The 12,529-nt window shown below is 37.6% G+C and overlaps 1 protein-coding gene across 2 annotated transcripts; it reads left to right on the top strand.

Annotated features, from left to right (window-relative positions):
• Positions 1–3,498: 3,498 nt before the first annotated feature.
• LOC132261888 (protein rolling stone-like) lies at positions 3,499–12,423 on the top strand. 2 transcript variants are annotated; one of them, XM_059760914.1, is made up of 5 exons: positions 3,499–3,598; positions 6,841–7,054; positions 8,070–8,292; positions 9,412–9,531; positions 10,481–12,423. In XM_059760914.1, exons 2-5 carry the CDS (start codon positions 6,953–6,955, stop codon positions 10,963–10,965), a joined length of 930 nt encoding a protein of 309 aa, XP_059616897.1. In that variant the 5' UTR covers positions 3,499–3,598; positions 6,841–6,952; the 3' UTR covers positions 10,966–12,423. The 2 variants fall into 2 exon arrangements, with proteins under 2 accessions (XP_059616897.1, XP_059616900.1); XM_059760917.1 differs by lacking the exon at positions 3,499–3,598 and having other exon boundaries at positions 6,146–7,054.
• The last annotated feature ends 106 nt before the right edge of the window (positions 12,424–12,529 follow it).

Below are 12,529 nucleotides of genomic sequence, written 5' to 3'. Positions count from 1 at the left end.
TCGATTGGACACTGTTAAAGTGTGCATTTTGCGCAATAAGTGTTGGGAAATTCACTCATCAATGCATTATTTATCCAGTGAAAATTACCACTGTCTTCACCATCATCCAAGACAGCATAATTTTCACATAAAACCAAGCTGAAAACACACACGAATCAACTGCTTGCATCGTTTGTTCAGGTGTTTACGAATTTGTCAAAAATATTGTCACTCAGTCAATAAATGTTTGGCATATAAAATGCGATGAAGATTAATGGAGAAGTCCAAACATATGCAGAGAGTATTATGTATTTGAGGGAATTTTCAAGGAAGGTCATCGAACAAGACTTGAGTCAAAGGGGGAGATAATACAGTCAGAAGTGGTGTACAGTTCTCGACAACAACTCCATAAAAAACACAAAAAATTCACGTAAAATAGCTAAAAAGTCGAGATATTGGCCTTTTTTCTCTTTTGTTTTAACATCTAAGCATTATCATCATCTAAATAAGTGCGTAGACAGCAAAATATACCTTCTTTCAATTTTTTAGCGGGTGCGCGTAGCATAAAAAAGCAAAACTTGTCGAGGAAAAACCTCGTTTTTCCGGCAGATAGAGAAGAAATATTACTTCGGCATGTATGGGGGAAATGCATCCCCTGAAGTGCTCTACACATAGGAAAAATAATCCAACATAAAAGTTTCTTCGTTTCGGAGATATTTAGAAAAAAGTGGTAAAAAAACCGGCGAATTTTTTACCTAGTGATTCACAAAAGATCATTTTTGACAAACAAGGAGTGATCTTAAACACTCACAATGTTTTACAAAGTAGTAGGTAATTTCAATAGCTATCGTTTGAGCCTAATTTGAGGAAAATCCGTGGAAAATTGGGCGAGATATGAGCACATAAGTGCGGCAAAGTGGGTGAAAATAGTGGAAAATGGAAAATAGGCTCTAAAAGGAAAACTTGAGGGTCTACGGAAAAAAGGAAGGTACCGTTGAAAAGCTGATGACTCAAGGAATCAGAAAATCCACACTTCAAAAAAAAGGGCAGAAAAGTGTTGCACAGTGTTATTCACCGAATCACGGACAGATTTAGTGAATATTTCGCATTCTAGCACAACAATTCTTATGCTAAAGTCGCAAAAACTGCTAATACTTGATCGAATTAGACATTTTCATACGATAATCATTGTTATTCTGAACATTTGATGCCAAAGAATATTAAAAATTGTATTGAAGTCGAACATAACCTCAAAAATAGTCATTTGAACTTGGAAAATGCTTATTTAGGCAACTTTCTGCATGATTTTGACTCTGAAACAGAGTCAAAAGATGATTTTTTCATCTAGAAAGCTTTCAATTGGAATCTTTTAAGATCTCTTAGTAATATTTTTGAGGTTATGGTCAGAAAAGACGCTCAAAAAGGCGGGTTTAAATTGGATTTTTACAGAAATATCGCATGAAATCTTAAGATATTTATCATAATTTGCAAATAATTGTGGAAAGAGTTAAAAAAAATTTGTAGTGCTTGAAGTGTTATGAAGTGATGTACAGATTAAGAGCATATTATCTCCCCCTTGGACTTGAGTCTTGACTTGAGTGAATGAAAGCAGCTATTTGCCTCCTTTTGTGTTGTTATCAAGTCAAGATTTTCACGCGCTTTTTCAAAGTCACTCCACGCCGAGTGGCTCTCAATGCTCGCGAGGCAAAGATCAATCACCCGCGCGCCGTTCGAATTTATCAGCTGAAATTCCACCAATAACACCTAATATATCAGCCATGCTTCTTATCGCGGGGAAATCGTCGAAGCAATTTTGCGCAAGGAAACAACAATCACAAGTCAATTTATGCGCAATTGTTGGCTTTTCTCCCCTTTCATTTTCACCTAATCTCAATTCATTTTCTCCCCAGACTGCGAAAAAGCCGCGGAAGAGTTGCAAATTGCACACATTTTCCCACCTGCAAGAGCAGATGTTCCGCGGTTTGTGCAGAGGAAGGCGAGGCGAATTATGCCATTAGTTCCCTTATCGGCGGTAATTATCTCTGCGCTGTGCTTCAGTCAAAATAAACAGAGTATAAAAGTGATCCGCTCAATTTGCTCTTTCGGACCAGTCGCAATGTTGCTTGTTTTATAATTGTGAGATAGATAAATTTTACATTGCTTCAGTTTTTTTATATATCAAACTTACTCTGAACACTGAAGAAATACCGCACGAAAAAAGAGAGATAGAACGATAGCAAAACGATTGAGACTCTCTATAGAGAAGAGTGGGGCAGTTTTGGTTACATTTAGCTTTGGCACTTTCACAGCGTCTGAGCAGAATCTTAAGATACTTTTAAACACCTTTTTTCAAGTCTTTTTTACAGGCATTTTCCATGGTTTTTTGGAATCATTTCGTTTAAGCTCTTAAACTGATTTTAGTGTCTCAGGATTTGTTTGATTTATCTGCAGAAAATGTTCAGAAAACTTCTGAGCAAATTGTGAGGTTATGAATTAAGGTAAAACATTCTTTATAACCTAGAAATTTGTAAGTAATTGAGGCTAAATTTGCCACTTTAAAGCACAAACAGCGGAAATAACTAAGCAAATAATCAATTTTCTGGACTGAACTGACATTTTTGAGGTTATGATTGACTTTTAAGCTGTTTTCTACTGTAATTTGTTCAATCTGATCTTTTTTGCCAACAAAAAGAGCATTATTCCCAGATTAAACACAAATTTGATGATTTTGAGAGTATTTTGATAGTCAAAATTTGTCATAAATCAATAACATAACCTAGAAAAACAATAAAATTGATTTTTCAAGTGCAAAATGACATAGAAAATGCATAATTTTCTCACAAAAGATGCTTTTGAAGTGTAAATATTTCATAAGAGTAGTCTTTCAACGGTTTCGTCCAACTTGAGTGCTTTATTTAGCCTGACTCTTGAAGTTCCAAACACTATAAGAGATTGGCTATATGTAATCAACTCCCTTTTGCCGCTCCATCACGATACGATTGACTGACTCGGGTGTTTCTCCACGTTACCGTCAAATAATGCTAACAGCGAGATTCTCATCAGAAGGAGAAGGTCGCCATGACAGTGTCATTCTCGCCACAAGCTCTCCAAGGATATCAATTAGGGAGCTTTTAGATTTAGAAAATTTAATTGTGCTGTGATTTTATTTTAACTGCTCAGCTGTCCCCTAATCCAGAATCTGATAAAGTTGAAACAACAATTTCAATTTTTTCTAGTGTAGCAGCAGAGAAAAAAACCGCAAATTAAAGTCATATTTGGTTCAATGCTACTGGAAAAATATTGTACAAATTTGTATTTACCCTGGATTTCATACGCGAACTTGCCAAAATACGTTTCGTCACACTGCGAAGCACTTCTCGATGACTTCTCGCAAATGTTATCAGTGCCATGCGGGAAAACTGGCGATATTTCGGCCACAGAGACGCGTCATGGGCGCCTCAGGTGGGGCAGAAACACCTGAATTGTGTGTGTGTGAACCCCACGCGGTTTTACGGCTTCAGTCTGACTTCGCTGTTCGCCCGAGAAAGACCCGCGCAATCGCGAGTGTTGCGCTGCCCATCGAGTGCTTGCCTTCTGAGTGATTCCCTAATCAGGAAAGGTGATCTTATAGCGTGTCTTATCGTGACTTCAAAGCGCCCTCCATTGGCGGTGATCTCATGGAAAGTGAAAAGTGTGTTTCCTGTGCATAAGCGCGCATTAGAGAGAGAAGAAGAAAAAAGATCGACAATGATTGATTATTGCGCCTTTGTTGGATAATTTGTGCCTTTTAATCTCACGTGAAGATTTTTGGTGGAGGAAAAATTAATTGCAAAAGTGCGCGATCTTCGTGATCTCGACCATCTCACCTGGCGCTCTCTCACGTGTATTTGTAAATCATGTTGCCACCATAATTGCAATGAAATGGAATAAGACGTTATGCAACTCACGTGCCTTTCTAGTGTATCTAAAAGGCATTTGTCTTTCGATTCACACACCTTTTGGCTGGTATTTTTTCACTCCTTCGGCGCGCTTTTTTTCTCCAGCTGAACATGAAAAGAAGTATTATTATTATTGTTTTTCCACGCAAATGAAAGGCTTCTTCACACGAATCTCTGTTTTTCTTTCATGTCACACTTTTTGTCCCTCTCTTTGCACTCTTGCAATTGCATTCGATGCAAAACAAGTTGAAAAACCCCATCAAAACCTTTTCCCACGTCACTTCTCAGTGTGTCCACAAAAAGCCAGCAATCTTCTTGCGATTAGTGCAGTTTCTGTTCACAAAAACAGGTTCGAATTGAAATCTCGTCTGCCCAGAGATTAAATCCTGAACGGATTGCAAAATTCACATTCGCTCAAGTGAGACGTTTGACCAGTAAATTCTGCGAATAACCGTTTGTTCTGTTGGTCAATATTATATTAATGCAAATATTTACATATTTCTTACACGTTCGTTTCCTCACTTTGATGTCTTCCTTCTCACATTTGCCTCAATCGACAAATTATTCCATCGCACAAGTAAATGGCTTTCAATTGTAAAATTGAATTATCAAAAAATGTGTGAGCAGAATTTTGTATACTTCAAAAATTGTCAAGAAATGACAATTGTTAATCGGATATTTACGATTTTACACAAGTTTAAGATTGGGAAAATCTCCTAATTTTTGCACAAGCACGAAAGAAATCACGCAAAATGTCCTTTAATCGTTCAATATTCCTCTTAAATTTCACTTTAAATTTCTTTTTCTACCCACAAAATACATTTTTATCACAAAATATTCTAATTTCTGTGTTTTTATTAATTCCCTTTCTAAGTTTTCTCCCTAAAATGTTGGATTTATGGCGCCAAAAAGGGAAAAAATCAATAATATTTTGGTTTAGAAAATAATGAGAAGAATTTTATAGTAAAAATTTGTCAAGAAGAGACAATATTTAATCGGATATTTACGGTTTTACGCAAGTTTTTACGATAAAAACGAGGGTGAAACTGAAAAAAACCAATATTCTTCTTTTTTTGCTTCTGTTTTTAAACATTCCTTTTTCAAATCTTCTCCTTGAAAAGTGTGAGAAGGAATTATTATAGTTTTCCTATTGCTTATCAATTGTGAAGAAAAGACAAGATTATCTGGCAAAACACTTCGCATTTACATGGTTTAACCATAAAATTAAGTGTAAAATAACTTTTAATTTGTCGTCATTCCAGAAATTGCCAGATAAAACCCACTTGCAAAGCGTGATGTGATAAAAAGCTTTAAGTATTTGACAAGTGCTTCGTTGAGGTTTAATCATCATTACAGTGACGACAAGAAATTACCATTTTGCTAGTGTTTTCATCGACACTTGCGTCACTCTTTGAACAATTCAACAGAAAAGTGCGATCATCCGATAAAAAAGCTCAAAGCTTTGGCGAATTCATTGCTGCAAATTAACCACGACAAATTGATTGTTGACGGCGTCAGACGCTAAATTTGTCCAACTAAAACACGCGCTTTTTGTCCATCAATTCACATAATCGTCAAATATGTTCCGAACACTTTTTTCCACTCTGCTTTTCTGCCACATTTCTCACGAAAACTTCACCATTCAAGCTATCAACAGACGTGAGATAATTGCACTCTCAACCTTGGTCGATATTTACATTTATGCACTCTTAATAAATCTTTCCTCTGAACGCGCAAAGTTCAATTCCAAGCACAAATTCAGGGAATAGACTTGATCTTTTACCTATCTTTTACTGCTTCGCACTTCTGTGGAAGCCAAGGGGGAGATAATAAGCCTTAAATATGTACACCACTTCCAAATGTCCCAAATTATTATGAATCTCTTGAGGTTTCATTCGATATTTCTATAAAAATTGACCTAAAATCGCTGTTTTCGACATCTTTTCTGCTCATAACCTCAAAAATATCACTAAGAAAGCTTCAAAAACTCCATTCGAAAGCTTTCCAGATTTGCCAATGATCTTAAAACTGATGATTCACAGTCAAAATTGTCCAGAAAGTTGTCTAAATGGACATTTTCCATGTCCAAATGATTATTTTTGAGGTTATGTTCAATCTCAGCACAATTTGCAGTGTTTCTTGGCATTAAAAGATCAAAAAAGCACTGTTAATTGCTTGAAAATGTTTAATTCTGCACAAGAACTAGCATAAAATGCGTATTATTCACTAAATCTGTCCTTAATTCGCAACATAACCTAGAAAAAAAAATTTTTAAGTTTGTTTCTGCGTGAAAATCAAAGGATATTCAGAGAATCCGAACGAAAAATCAGTAAAAGAAGCACGAAGGAATGGAATATTATAGATTTTTCGACTGCCTTTAGCTGTACACCACTTCTGACTGTATTATCTCCCCCTTGGTGGAAGTTTCAATTAAATTTCAACACGATTTATGGTGGTCAAAGGGACAAAAAAGCCAGTCGAGAGTGCGTAAGATGAAAGGCAGAATGACGTATTGATGCTTGAGAGTTTGTTTATTTCACTCATTTTGCTCTCAAAAATATTGTTTTGATATTGTTGCACATTTGACAACAACATTTTCCACACAGGAAGCATTAAATTTTAACGCCAGAGAATTTTATGTGAAAAAAATGCAACTCAAATGAACTTTTCACTATTCTTTTCATACTTGACACGAAAAAGAGAAAAAAAACCTCCGACGGGAGATTTGCTTGGCCCAAGAGTTGTAATTACGATTAGATCAGACGATTAATTACAGCTTTTGGACTCATGCAAGTTGCAAAATGCCCGTTTTTCAATGCTTGCCAGAGTTGAGAATCATCGTGAATGGAGTGGAAGTGAATTGAGAGGAGATAAGAGTAATCAGAGACACTTCAGAGTGTGATAAATTGTGTGGTGCTTTCAGGTGTTGCTCTTAAATTCATCGAGATTCGGCGAAATGCAGATAAATTGAACCATTGATAGCATTTGAGGCATTTAGTAAGAGGAATTTGAGGGAAGATTTGCTATTCAGAGCCATGAGAATGTTCGGAAGCAAAGGCCAACGATGCCGAGCGGAGTTTCACTGCAGACAATGTGGCTTCAATCATGATCCTCCTGAGGATTTGGTTCGATCACAGGTGAGATAATTATCAGTTTACGAGGTGGTGATAATGTGTCCTGAAGTCTGTACTTAACAAGTCATAAAACACTGATAATTTCATCACATTTTGACGGTTTTCTGTTGAAAAACGCAAATTTTGAGTAATTCAAGGGGAAGATAATATGCCTTAAATCTGTGCAACACTTCCTAACATGTATAATTCTCTAATTATAACAAATCTCTCAAACTTCCCTTCCAATATTTCTATGAAAATACGCTTAAAAACGTCTTTTTGGGTGTCTTTTCCTAACTTAACCTCAAAATTTCACTAAGAGATCTTCAAAGACTCCATTTGGATGCTTTCTAGGTCCAAATTAATTTGCCAATTAACTCTAAATTGTAAATTCACAGTCAAAAACGTCCAGAAAATTTCATAAATGAGTATTTTCCAAGCTCAAATGAGTAGTTTTGAGGTTATGTTTGATTTGAATATTGCTAAAACAATGTTTATTGCATGAGAAATGCTTAATTCTGCCAATGAATAATTGAGCATTAGAATTGATGTGCTAGAATGCGAATTATTCAATAAATCTGTCTGTGATTCGAAACATAACCTAAAAATTGATCTTTATTATTGATTCGGCGTGAAAATCGAAGGAAATCCCTTGCTAAATGGTTATTTCACAGCCAAAAACACCCAGAAAGATTCCTAAATGAGTATTTTTAATGTTTAAATGAGTAGTTTTGAGGTTATGTTCGAGTTAAATACAATTTACAATATTTCTTGGCATTAAAGGATCAGAATATCAATTATTGCATGAAAAATGCTTCATTTTGCCAACGAATAACGATATTTTGAACTTGATTTTATCATTGATTCGTTACATAACCTAAAAGAGGTTTTTTATTACTGATTATTGTGAAAATCAAAGGAAATCCAAGGAATTGAGCTAATTTGTCAGTAAAATAAGCATTCAGAAATATTTCCACTTCTTCTGATTTGTACACCACTTCTCACCAGAATGTCTCACCCTTGTGCTTTACAAATTCAGTGGCAACGGCGGAACAAGAGCGGGCTTTACCTGGTCTACAGATGGCTCATCGCGGCGCTCTTCATCGCCGCCGTGGCGGTGAGCATGAGCGGCAACGCCACAGCCTCCGACTGGGGCTTCTACTTCATCTACCTGACCAACTGGGGCATCGTCGCGTGCATGGTGACGACGACAATGGGCGCCATTCTCGTCTCCCTTTGGCACTTTCATCCACAATTCTCCGGTGAGTTTCAACTGTGTCAAGGCAGCGCCAAAATCCCTCCAATTAAAGCCTCTTCAAGTCCATCCAGCCCAACAATTCGGCTCATTCATTAGATTTTGTCGCTGCCAACAATTAAAATTCATTGTTGGCTAAACTGGCGAAAAAGTGCCTTTTAGCGGGTCTCTTTCACGCGTGAATCCCTCTCGGCGCGTTGTGCATGTGTTACAGGCGGTGCCACAATTATAGACTCACCAACGACGGATTGGCCAATAAATTCGATTTTATTAGCGCGGTGCCTCGAGCGCAATAAGAATGAGGGTTTGTGTGCCAAAGCAATTAAAAGCATGTCTATTGGGCAATTTTGTGGCTCTGCTTTAGAGACGTTGAGAATGTGTGAAGTGTGTGGAAAATATTCCTTGGCTTCTGTTTAGTCCAAATTCTGCTCGTCACTGGGCAAGATGACAATATTTTTGTACTTTTATCTCCTCAAAAACACACACAGCTTTCACTTTCAGCCTCGGATTTCTAAGTACTTGAAAGTCAAGCATTGAAAGTCGGCTTTATGACTTGTTATTTTGTATCACACTTTTTAATAGACACCAAAATATTTGTCATTTGGGGGGAGGAAAAAAAACGTAATAATCAATTACAAATCCCCCATTGATTAATCCACTTTATCACAAGCATTGTAATTGAAATTCCATCGAGTGATAAAACAATTTATGACTAATTTGATCACAAAATGTCTCCGGATTGTAATGTTGAGTCGCTGTGTGTATTTTTTCCTCAATGATGCACTTCGAGGCGACATTAAAAAAGCGCTAACGAGTGCTTAAAGAAGCCCACTTGAGGAGGGATTTTGAAACTGAAAGAAACTCAACAAGAATACCGATTTTTTCCGATCAGTCATTTGGGCAAAACAACTGTTTTTTTTTGGCTCGCAAAGAAGATCACCCGACAATTGCTATTTAATTTTTGATGGCACAAGATCACGTGTGATGACAAAAAACTAGATGTTGTCTTTTCCCGGTCAAGATCACACGCCTGGCTTCTTATGGCGTGGCTTTTATCGCCGCAATGACTCTTTAATGGCTCGCATTTTTCGTCTTCGGCGCTGATGTTTAACGTTTTCCGTTTCAGCACGCGTGGAAGTGGAAGGAGTCGTCCCAACGGCGTTCAAAGTCTACTGGGCATTGCACAACTCCACCTTGGTCATGTCAATCATTATCACAATTATCTACTGGTCGATCCTCTTCGACGGTGAGTTCCTTCACGATTGGCTGGATTTTGTTGCCAAATTGACAAAATTGGCCGTTTGCAAGGCGGGCAAAATGTGACCAAAATCTGTACATTATTCTAACCGACAATCGACTAGAATCTAACGCATAACTAACTAACTACGTTATCACTGAGATTCTCAAGCCGGTGTTTTATTATTTACTTGCTTGAATGACAGTTTTGAGCATCTTTTATTGATTAATTCCATTTCAATTAAAGCGTGTCTAACCTAAAATTGTAATTATAACGTGAAAAATTGAGGTTAAGTTTGACTTTAACCCTGGTTTTTCCACTCAAGATCCAGAATCTTGATTTCCATTCAGTGTGAATGCGAAATTTCACTAATAAGTGGAAATAATGTCAGTTTAGGGCAAGAATTTCTATTATAAAATAACCTAACCTAAAAATGCATGGAGCGGCTGTGGCTCAGTGGTCAACGCGCTTGACTCTCAATGCTACAGTCGTGTGTTCGAATCCCACCGATTGCAAATGTTCAATCACAGCAGAGTGCAAAAATAAGCCTTTCAATGGCAGATTATAGCAGCCAAAGCGGGTTATTGTTGAATGTTACAGCTGAAACATACACTTCACATGAATTGTCTTGCGCTCTGTCTCTGTATAGAATAAAGGTGGACGTTAGAACCACTTATGATTGGTCGGCAAGCTGACAATCTGTCACCGTAAAACCAAAACTTGACTAGATATCTGTTTTAATGGAGAAGGCTGTGTCCCTCAATGGGATGTTAAAGCCATATAAGTAAGTAAATAAAAATGCATAGTAGTCGAATGTCAGGATAAGATTTAATTTCTTTATCAGTAGAAGAAATCAATTTCTGATCACAAAATCCCTTCCTTTGCCAGTTTAGAGACACATTTTTGACGCAATGAAATGTCAAATTTGAATTCAAATTAACAACTGTGACATTTTCAGCTGAAATCCACATCGCCGATGCCACAAATGTCATGACGCACGCCACCAATTCCGTCTTCATGTTCCTGGACATCCTGATCGTGGCCTATCCTGTCAGGATTTACCACGCCGTCCATAGTCTGATCTTCGGCCTGATCTACGTCATCTTCTCCGTGATCTACTTCGCCGCCGGCGGCACCACGAAGTCAGGCGCCACGTACATCTACAGCGTGCTGGATTGGAATGATCCTGGCAGCGCGATGATCACAGTTGTGGGCGTGTGCGCCCTGGGGATCATCATCCACACCATTCTCTACTTGATCTACCTGCTGCGCACGTGGATCTTCAGGCGGTACTTCGAGAAGGAGGAAATCATGCCCACAACGTCGCCCGCCAGCACACTTCCCGGCCACGGAATCTCGATGGTTCTGGGGCAATTTGGCCAGGACAATCGCGCCTTCACCACAAGCACAGAGAAGCTCTCGTACACCACGGAAAAGTACTGACGCGGCGTCAGTGGATCGGTTTAGCTTTAGCCTCCTTTTTACCATATTCGAGACAGGGTTAGTGAATTTAGCTAATATATTAAGTGCTAATAAACCGTCAATTCTTTTGGGGGCCGAGAAGAGAGTCACTCTTCTCGCCAATACTCTCGACATTCATTCACGATGCTACCTGTATTTTATAAGATGATTTAGTATTTAGTGCTGTGATTATTATTTAATGTACTTAATAAAAAAAACCCGTGTAAGTTAATCTGCGTGACCTTTCATTGACGCTGCGCGATCATTCTGGGTTACTATAATGCGCGCTGTGAGGTTTTCCGTGGCCATTCATGCATTCGGACGAGCTTCGATGGTGCAGAAAGTGAAGTGGAATTGATTCGTGAAGGTGATTTTCACGATCAAGAATTGGGTGAAATTCTTTCCGCTGTGCTTTACAAAAAAAAGCACCATTTAATTAACAAATCCTCAACTTGATTTCACACACTGTGTTGAGAAAATTTATTATGAGGAAAAGAAAGTTGTAGAACATTTTCATTTTGGGGATTTTCGCGCAACTTTATGATGAATTTCACCAACAGACAAGGGAAAAATCACTGGCCAATTTAATAAAAATAATCAAAAAATTATTATTTTCGACAAAATACTTCAATAAATCAAATCATATTTCAATATATTGAGGAGTTTGATTTTTTTTCTCTACATATCGCCGCCAGATGGCAGCAAAGTTGGCGTGGGGGACGCTAATAATATCGCTTTTTCCGTATAATTTTCTCTTTTCTCACGCATTTTCCTACTTTATGACTTCCTGGCGTGATTCTGGCCAGGAAAGAAAGAGATTTGAACACGAAAATTAAGCTTTTCGCGTAGAAAAAGCCCAGTTTCATCATCAGCTGATCAAGTTTGAAAGTCATGTAGAAGTTTAGATTGTATTTTCCAAAGACAAATGTGACTTTTTCAGTTATTCAACATTACCAAATTATTTAGAGGCGTTTCATCCCCCAAATTGGCTCATTGTTCAAATTGTGATACTAAACTGCTGCCCTCTAGCGACAATTTGTGTAGAAAATAATCAAACTTTAAATAAGTGATGCGATTTTCCCCTCAAAAATAAAGAGAATTGCTTAGAATCTCTTGCATGAAAATTTGATAAGACTTTTCTTGTCATTTCCTCTTTCTTCCTTCAGAACTTTGGGCGTTTGAGCCGAAAGCATTGAAGCATTCTCAGAGTGGAAACTTTCCTCAAACAACATCGAGACAATGCAAGAGTGCAAGAACCGAACACGCATTTGTGATGCAAACACGCCGCGCGTTGTCACTTAGTCTGCACTCAAGGAAATTCCATCCAGATGAATATTTACCCATTCAAAGTGACTCTAATTACACTCTCTGGCAGTTAATTGCGCTCAGCTGCACAATGTTTAGTAGATCTTGAGGACAACTGAACACAATCGAAGGACTTTCCATACATTTAATATGAGAGAAAAATATATAAATCATTTACATTCAATAAATGGCCCGGAATCATTTTTCAATACTCTCTCGTTTCCATATTTTTTATCAAAAA

The sequence above is a fragment of the Phlebotomus argentipes genome, unplaced genomic scaffold (genome assembly GCF_947086385.1).
Source record: "Phlebotomus argentipes unplaced genomic scaffold, Phlebotomus argentipes genome assembly contig_15, whole genome shotgun sequence".
NCBI lineage: Eukaryota > Metazoa > Arthropoda > Insecta > Diptera > Psychodidae > Phlebotomus > Phlebotomus argentipes.
Note: the sequence above shows the minus strand (reverse complement) of the source record. Positions and strands in the feature narration are given on the sequence as shown.

Coding starts and splice junctions, on each gene's coding strand:
- LOC132261888 (XM_059760914.1), top strand. CDS start 6,953: ATGAGAATGTTCGGAAGCAAAGGCCAACGATGCCGAGCGGAGTTTCAC. Junction 7,055..8,069: donor AGGATTTGGTTCGATCACAG/GTGAGATAATTA, acceptor TTACAAATTCAG/TGGCAACGGCGGAACAAGAG. Junction 8,293..9,411: donor CTTTCATCCACAATTCTCCG/GTGAGTTTCAAC, acceptor TTTCCGTTTCAG/CACGCGTGGAAGTGGAAGGA.